Raw genomic sequence first — 8,528 nt, 5'->3', positions numbered from 1 at the left:
CCTTTGGGAGGTCACAGGGTTGTGTGGGGGATCCCAGCTGCACCCGTGCCAGTTTCAGTGGGAGCACCCAACCTGCTGCTGGCAAGGGGTCGTGGCTGCTCTGAGACATCCCACTGGCTGCACCAGGGGGTCCATGCCACATTACCCCCCTCGAGGGGGCCACCTCATCCCCAGCAGTTGTGGTGTCTTGTCCTCATTGGCAAAGCCTGCAGCAATGCAGGTGAGTGCTGAACCTCCCAGCCCTGCCTTTACTCCCCACAGTCTTCGGGGGTGGAGGGTGTGTGTCTTCTTCCTGCCAGGGTGCTGCTGGGGGGGAATCCATGTTAGCAGGTAGGAGGATCTGGGTGAAATCAGCCCCTCCCTACACCAACGGGCGTCTCCATACTGGACTCCCGGGCACTGCCCACCCAGTGGACCCCAGAGGCCCCCCCATAAAGTGCTTCCTCGCCCCCAGCCCAGCGGCACAGGCCATTGACGGAGGCGTCTCCTGGGGCGATGCTGGAGCACCCACAGTGCTGTGGGGAGCCCCACATCTGCCCCCACCCCTGGAGTGCACCGGGAGCCCCCAGACCCCAGGGGCACGCTGGCTGAGCATGGGGATGGTGTCCCCTGCCTTGCACCCCCATGGTCCCACAGCACCCACGGGTGTCGGTGGGAGCTGCCCCCACTCCGGGTCCTCCCCATCAGCACAGGGTCCGGGAGGTGGCAGGGCGTGGTCCCTGCTCCCTCTCCCGGTTTGCTGAAGCATCGTGGCTGGGTCCATGGTGGGGGTGGTGGGTGGAGGGTGCAGGGTGGGGGCCGAGGGGGGTTTGGGGGGCAGCCGGATCCGATAATTCAGCGATCAGAAGAGGTTTGTCTTGATGCCGTTTGGTTTCCGATGGAAGGAGGAGAGGACACCGGAGAAAGGTCCCGGCACAGCCTCGGTGGGCTGCCAGGCCTTCAGCAGCTCAGCCGTGTTGGGGGCACCGCTGCCGCCCCCAACCCCTGCCCAGAGGGGTGCCTTGAGGGGCTGGGGGGCATGGCCGGGTCCCAGGGGTGCCCCCGCGCCAGGGCTGGGGCTCAAGCTGCCACCGGGGCTGCCGATGGCAGCAGCAGGCAGGGACGCCGTGCTGTCTGGAGTCGGGCTGCAGTTGGATTCCTTGGATTCGTCGTCTTCTGAGGAGGAGCGTAGCTCTGACTTCTTCCCGGTGCTGCCGGTGCCGCTGGCACCCTTGGCATTGGCCGCGCGCTCCTGCTTGCGGAATTTGGCTCGACGGTTCTGGAACCACACCTGGAGGGAATGGAGAGGGTGGGAGCACCCCTTGCCACGGTCCCTGGGGCTTCGGGGAGCCTGTGGGAGCAGGCCCTCCCAGGCTCCGGGGTGTGCTTCACAACCCTCCATTCCCTCGGGGGAAATGTCTTCCACATCACCAAAGGGATCCATGTATCCACAATAATGTAGATTTGTGAAGTTGATGCCAGGCGCTGACGTGTGCTCCGGTGTTGGCACGGGAGGGAAATGGGGAGGGGACATCATCACACTGCACCCACACCTGCACCTTGTGCGGCCAGAGCCCACCCCACAGCCTACACCTCCCAGCTCCCCATGGTGCCAACAGTGGGGTCCACATTTTACTCACTATCCCCCCTGGGAGGGAGGGCCACTCCCCACTCCTATGGGTCCCCCACTCCTATGGGGACCACCACTCCTATGGGGACAGATGTTCTCACAAAGGGGGTGTCTGCACTCACCAAGGGGGGGCTGAAGCCATAAAGGGGGGTATTCACTGACACAGGGAAGATCCCACACAGAAGGACCCCACAGAGATGGGTCTGCATTGACACAAGATGCCTGCACTAACAAAGAAGGATCTGCACCCACACAAGGGGTCTGTGTCTGTCCTGACTCCCCCAGGAGAAATCTGCACTGACACAGGGGACAGCTGCACCCACGAAGGGCCACTCTCTGTCCTTGGACTCTAACCAACCTCAAGGTGTTTGGGACTGGACTAAATCATTGATGACCGTGATGGTGCTGTGTTATGAACCAATGCCTGCACTCTGCTGGGAGTCAGGCTGTTCCCCCAAGCTCCCAGCAGAGCAAGACTGCGACAACAGTGTGTCCCCTGACCGTGGCAGTGCCAACCAAAGCCAAGTCCCTTCCTGCCGCCCCTGCCAATGTAGGGAGCAGAGCAGCAGCGTCCCATGGTCAGGGTCCCTGCTCCAGTGGGATTAGAGCCTTCCACCCCCATCCCCAGCTCCCCAGACCCCTCCTCCCTCCCCAGAGCTGACCTGCACCCGTGCCTCGGTGAGGTCGATCTTGAGGGCCAGCTCCTCGCGGGTATAGATATCGGGGTAGTGGGTCTCTGCAAAGACCCTCTCCAGCTCCTTCAGCTGGGAGCTGGTGAATGTTGTCCGGATCCGCCGCTGCTTCCGCTTTTCGTTGATTCCCGATGGGTCCGAGAAGAATTTGTAGGGAACTGGGAGGGAAACGGGAAGTCAATACAGCTGGTACAGTGGGAGGGCTGTGGTGGACACTGGAGGACACCTGGGCAGGGGGCATCAGGCAGGGATGGACCAGGAAGGGATGGACCGAGAAAGGATGCACCAGGCATTGAGACAATAGGCAGGGATGGATCGGGCAGGGATGAACCGGGAAGGAACGGACGGAAAGTGATGGACTGGGCAGGGGACACTGGCCAGGGATAAATGAACCTGAAAGCATGAACTGGGTAGGGGTGAACCGGGAAGGGAAGGAAAGGGCAGGGAAGTATTGGGCAAGGATCCCGTAGGAAGAAATAGACGGGCAATACATAAACGGGCAGAGGGATGCACTGGGCAGAGGAACTGGCAAAGGAACCAGGAAGGACAAACTGCTCTGAGGTGGACCGAGAAGGGGTGGACCGGGTAGGATGAATCAGGGGATGGACCGCGCACGATGAACCAGGCAGGACTCCGTGGGCAGGGCGGACAGAACGAGGGCAGGACTGGATCGCTGCCCCGCGCTGCGCCCCCGGCCCCATTCGTTCGTTCGTTCGGCAGGACGCGGGGCCTCGGGGCAGGAGCAGGGCTGGGGGGCAATGCGGTGTCGGTGCGGATGGGGCGGCCGGTACCAATCGGCAGCTCCTTCGTTGTCGGCGCAACCACACGCAGCGCCTCCGCGGTGGCAACGAATGCGGACCGGGGAGTGGGTTTCCAGCGGCAAGGATCTTCCCCAGCCCCGTTCTGGGGCCGCCACAGCTCCAGGGATCCTTGGGGATCCGCGGCCGTGCTTGGAAGGGTTCATCCTCACCGGCGGAGGCGAACGGGGTGACCCGGGACGAGGGGCGGTAGGGACGGAGCCAGGCAGGGCCAGCCTGGGCTTCGAGCACTGGCAGCACCGGGAACCGGTGGGACCTAGCACCAATAGTACCAGGAATCTATAGCACCGGGAATCGATGTCATGGGAAACTGATGGCACCGAGGACCGACAGCAGCCGCTATCGACGGCATCGAGCATGAAATGCCGAGCACCGGCGGCAACGGGAACGGGCAGCAGCGGGCACTAATGGCAGCGTGCAGTGGCGGTACCGAGAACCGACAGTACCGGGAACTTGCAGGAACGAGCACTGGCGGCACCGGGAACAGACGGTTCCCGGAGCCGGCGGCATCGAGCACTAACGGTGTTGGGCACTGGGGTCACTGGGAACCGATGATACCGGTCGCCAACAGTACCTGAAACCGATAGTAAGAAATCCTGACAAAGCCGGGCACTAGCGGCACAGGGAAGCGGCAATAACGGGCACTGTCGGCACTGGGAACCGACGGCATCGGCGCCGACAGCACCGAGCATTGACGGTACTGGACAGCAGCTGTACTGGGAATTGGTGGGATCGGGCACTGGCGCTACCGGGAGCTAGCAGTAATGGGCACCGTCGGCATCGAGTTCTGACAATATAGAGCAGCGGCGGCTGCGGGAACCCGCAGTACCGGGCACCGACGGCATCGAGCACTGACGATACAGGAGACCGACGGCTGCGGCAACCGATGGCACCGAGCCCTGACATCACCGGCAGCTGCCGGTCCCGAGCTCCGGTGGCTCCGGTCCCCCGCCAGTTCCGATCCCGGCCAGCCCCGACGGCGCGGCCGCTCCGTCATGCCCGTCCAGGGGCTGCCCCTGGTGCCTCCCGGCGTGTAGGGTGTCCCTCTCCCTTACCTGCCGAGTAGGGCGAAGGCTGGTGGTCGCGGAGGGCACCCAGGGCGCAGCTGGCGGAGGCGAGGGGGGCACAGGCGGGCGCAGGCCCGAAGCCCCCCCGCATGGGGCTGTACTGGAAGGAGCCCGCCTGGCTGCAGGGGCTGAATTCGTAGCTCGCCTCCATGGCGGCTACGCAGGACTCGTAGGAGTTGAGGTAGGAGTAGTCCATGGCGAGCCCGGTGCGGCCCCGGCTGCTGCTCTCCCGCCCGCCCGCCCGCCCGTCCCCACCGCCTCCTGCCCGCCGGGCCCCCGCCCGCCCCCGCCACAGCCGCCGCCCCGGCCCGTTAATATACTGGCGGGGGGAGCGTGGACAAAGGCTGCGCTCGCCGGGGGCTTTTGCATGACAATATCTCCCGGGGACGGCGGGAGCGGGCGGAGCCGACACCCCCCTCCCCTCAGCCCCCCGCCCCCCCTTAACCCTTCGTGGGCGCAGGCACCCCCCACCTCGGACCGACACCGGCAGCCGCCACTTCGGGGCTGGGGGGACAGCGGCCCCTGGGCACCTCCCGGAGCAGCACTCGGCGGGCCTGCTCTGGGACCAGCGCTTGGACCTTCCCCCCGTGTCCCCATCCCTTTGTATCATCTCTGTCCCATCGCTATCCCATTCCATCCCGGTCCTCGGTCCTGTCTCCATTCTTGTCCTAGCCAGTGTGCGTCTCCATCCTGATTCCCATCTCCCTCCCTGTCGCCATGCCATGCCATGCCATGCCATGCCATGCCATGCCATGCCATGCCATGCCATGCCATGCCATGCCATGCCATGCCATGCCTCTGGGGCTGAGCATCTCAGGGGCAGAAGGGCAAACAACGCCACCACACCCTATCCCTGGGTGCCCTCCGCCGTGGCTGGGTGCATGGGGGAAGCAGGCGGCTTTGGAGGGGTATTCAGTCCCACCCCTCTCTCCTCGGGGGGCTCTGGCCTTTGCAATCTCCCTCCCCACCTTTCAGCCCGGATGAATTTCAAAGCACCCCATCCCCCCAACCCCCTGCAGGGACCAAGGCAAAGGCTTTCGCCCCTTTCAGCGGCACCAGAGGGGCATGTGGGAAGGGGGGATGCGGGAGGATTTGGCGGGGATTTGGGGCATTTTCAAGACAAACACTTTCACTAAAGAGGATTTAAAAGTCTAATTGTGCCCAGTGAAGGACTTTGGGTCCCCCAGGGGACCGGGGGGGTGGGGGAAGAACGGACTCTGGCTGGGTCCTGTGGGATCGGTTCGAATCTGTCCTGCCCCATGTCCTGCCCTGTATCCAACCCCGCATCCTGTCCCACTTTCTCCTCTATATTCTTGTTCCATCTCCTGTCCTAACCTGTGTCCTTCCCCATTTCCTGCCGCGCATCCTGCCCCGTGTCTTGTTCTGTGTTTTGCCCCATATCTGGTCTTGTATCCTGCCCCACATTTTGCCCCATCTCCCGCCCTGTCTCTTGGCCCATGCCCTGCCCCATGCCCGTCCTGCATTCTGCCCCACATCTCAAGCCACAAAGGGTCCTTCTCCTTCTTGGACTCCGTTCCCTGGGAGCAGCCCCCACTTCCCCCGGCTGGTCATCTCTGTCTCCGCTCCCCTGCCCGAGCCCCCCTGTCCCCGGTGGGTGCCGGTGGTGCCCCCCCGCGCCCACCCCAGCTGCGCGGCCGAAGCGGGCAGGTTGCTAAACAAGTTAATTCGATCAGGGCGTGGGGCTGGCGCGGAGCGAGGCCCCACTGTCGAGCTGCTGGAGCTGTGAAAAGTTAATTCAATTAAGTTTTCCCTCTAAACTAATTAGGCAGCAATCTGCCACGCAAAGAGCTGCTGGTGCTACGCAGAGACGGGCAGAGCCGGGAGGGTGAGGAGGAGGAGGGAGATGCAGGGGGAGAGCAGAGGGAGTTGAACATGGAGGGGAGTAGGATAGGGTGCAGCTGCGGGTAGAGCCAGGGAGCTGACCTGTATCCCCGCGGCTCCCGTGGGATGTAGATGTGGATGATCCCTGCAGACTGTGGATGAAGGGAGATGGGTGCTGGCAGTGGCCCAACTGTCCCTGGTGCTGCCGAATTTGGGGGGCTGGGTAAAGGTTGACGCCCCCTTCTCCCAAAACGGGTAGCATTGGCAGCGGGGACAGCTAAGCCCAGTGGTGGAGATGGGGACAGGGACTCCCATCACTCCATCCCATTGTGTACTGGGAGCTGCCTGTAGGCTTGGAGATATGTCCATGCGCTTGGGTGGATTGGGGTCCCTCCAGAGCTGGTCCTGGGGCTGATGTGACACTCTCCAATGGGATTCCTTATGATAGAACAGCTCCAAAGGGACTGACCTGATGGGACCCCTGTCTCATGTGGGACTCCTTCCATGGGACCTTTCTGATGGGTGGACCCCCTCTGATGGAACCCCTCCAATGGATCCCATGCTGATGGGATCCTCTCTGATGGGACCCCTCTGCAAGATCCCCTCTGATCACACCCCAAACTCCCCCAGCTCTAGCCCTTTCTTGATTGGGATGATAGCACCCACCTCATTGCCATATCTCCCACACTCTCCAGCCTTCATTGCCCCATGGAGTCCCCTAGATTATGTGTCAGGGGGTCCTGGTGGGTCCTCCAGGCCCACAGCTGCTCCCAACCGTGCTGGAGGCCTCTGTTCACTGCCACATTGTTGCTGGGGACAAAGCTGGAGTGCTCCAGGGTATCCTGAGCCCCCATGCTGGTGGCACCTGACTGGATTGGGTGACAGCATGAGGTTCAGATGTGGGGAACTGAATGTGTCTGGCACAGCCAAAGATGATTCTTCTTCCAGATACCATGCTCCCAGGCACTTTTCCTGGCAGTGGAAGCCCATTTACTTGTACTGGCACCAATAAAACCACCTCAAAGGGTGTGGCTCCTGCCTGTGGGGCTATGATCCATGGGGTTGGCACAGCTTGGCATGGTGGGATGTGGCATGGTAGGGGTTGGTGCAGTGTGTAATGGGACGGCATTGTATAGGATGATGCGACTTGGCATGATATAGTGTGACCTGACACAGCATGACGTGGCACAATATGGCATGGCATAGTGTGATGGCACAGCACGGTGTGACATGATGTGACCCAGCAAAGCATGGCAGGGCACACCTGTACCTCTGTGGACACCTGAGCACACACCCGAGGGCACACCCCAGTGAACAGCTGTGCTCAGAGGTGCACACTCACACACACATACATGTTACATCTTTGTGCTTCCATGCACACACATGCACACACATGCAGACCTCATTGCACACCTTTGTGCACCTGTGGAACTGAATCTGACCTTAGGAGGCTTCAGCAGAGCCTGGTGACACTCCCAAATCCTCCAGGGATGGGATCCTGCTCTGGCCCCTGGCATTAAGCTAGGAAAGAAGCTACTGGGATAGGAAGGGGGTTCAAGGAATCCCTCACCAACCCTCCTTGTATCCCTGGAAGACAGGAACCAGCACCAGAACCAAACCCTCCTGGAGACATCAGGGTAGAGGGTAACAGTAGCATGGGAATCCTATCTGCATCCCAGGGGACAGTGACTCAGGGCTTATTAATCCTGGGAGGGTTTGATTTCCATAGGTATTTAATGTTCTACTCTTCAAAACCCTGTCTGGGGTGGCCCCAGTAGTAACCACGTCTCCTATTCCACCATGAGCAGCTTCCTGAAGGAGCCCCCATGGGGGTGCACAGCCCCTGTGTCCCCATGGGGGCAACTTGGACAGCTCAGTTTCACTTGAGATAATAAATATTTCCTGGAAGAAAGTAATGAGAAAAAGATTCAGCAAGGAGTTTGCACCAAGATGTCGCCTGGCTGGGCTGGGGAGATGTGACAGCGGGTCCCAGCTCCCAGTGGTGTTCCCCACTCTTGGTGACATTCCTGACTCCTGGTAATGAGCAGGAGACCCAGGAGTGCCCTGGGGGAGGGTGGTGGTCTCAACAGCTGCTCCTTCTGGGGACACAAAGTGTTGAATGCGCATAGCATTTTATTGCCATAAAGAAATAGGGACAATACAGAGCAAGTGCCTGGTGGCTTTTATACTCTCAGTTCCCATTCCTCACCTTGCCAGCCCAGCTGACCCAGCAAGCCCACTCCCATGGGTATGACAGTTTCATTTTGGCTCCTGCATGGTCCACAATTTGCTTCCCCCTTCCTTAAAAAACTCCAACACGCTGAGAAAGCCCAGGACCATCCACTGCCCCATCCTTGAATGGCACCTTGTCACCCACAGTTGCACCCCTAGAGCCCTTCATGCCCATCCCAGGGCAGCTCCTGCCTGTATCTGTGTCCATGCCTGTGTCCATGCCCAGTGGTGGCAGGGCTGTGGCTCTGCCCTTGCTGACACTGCTCGC

General features: G+C 61.3%; 1 protein-coding gene across 2 annotated transcripts; it reads right to left on the bottom strand.

The window, feature by feature from the left end:
* Positions 1–331: 331 nt before the first annotated feature.
* On the bottom strand, positions 332–4,647 carry PHOX2A (paired like homeobox 2A). Of its 2 annotated transcripts, none has more exons than XM_068178111.1 (3): positions 3,694–4,096; positions 2,272–2,459; positions 332–1,270 (listed from the first exon to the last, which is right to left on the bottom strand). In XM_068178111.1, exons 1-3 carry the CDS (start codon positions 3,809–3,811, stop codon positions 842–844), a joined length of 735 nt encoding a protein of 244 aa, XP_068034212.1. In that variant the 5' UTR covers positions 3,812–4,096; the 3' UTR covers positions 332–841. The 2 variants fall into 2 exon arrangements, with proteins under 2 accessions (XP_068034212.1, XP_068034205.1); XM_068178104.1 differs by lacking the exon at positions 3,694–4,096 and adding an exon at positions 4,175–4,647 and having other exon boundaries at positions 338–1,270.
* Between the last annotated feature and the right edge of the window lie 3,881 nt (positions 4,648–8,528).

Source organism: Anomalospiza imberbis, chromosome 2 (genome assembly GCF_031753505.1).
Source record: "Anomalospiza imberbis isolate Cuckoo-Finch-1a 21T00152 chromosome 2, ASM3175350v1, whole genome shotgun sequence".
NCBI classification, from domain to species: Eukaryota; Metazoa; Chordata; class Aves; order Passeriformes; family Viduidae; genus Anomalospiza; species Anomalospiza imberbis.
The sequence above is the reverse complement of the archived record's forward strand: the minus strand, read 5'-3'. Positions and strand labels throughout refer to the sequence as shown.

Excerpts from the sequence above, each read along its gene's own strand:
- PHOX2A (XM_068178104.1), bottom strand. The coding sequence starts at position 4,382 with ATGGACTACTCCTACCTCAACTCCTACGAGTCCTGCGTAGCCGCCATG. Across the intron at positions 2,460-4,174 it reads GCCTTCGCCCTACTCGGCAG|TTCCCTACAAATTCTTCTCG; the intron begins GTAAGGGAGAGG and ends TTTCCCTCCCAG. Across the intron at positions 1,271-2,271 it reads TCACCGAGGCACGGGTGCAG|GTGTGGTTCCAGAACCGTCG; the intron begins GTCAGCTCTGGG and ends CATTCCCTCCAG.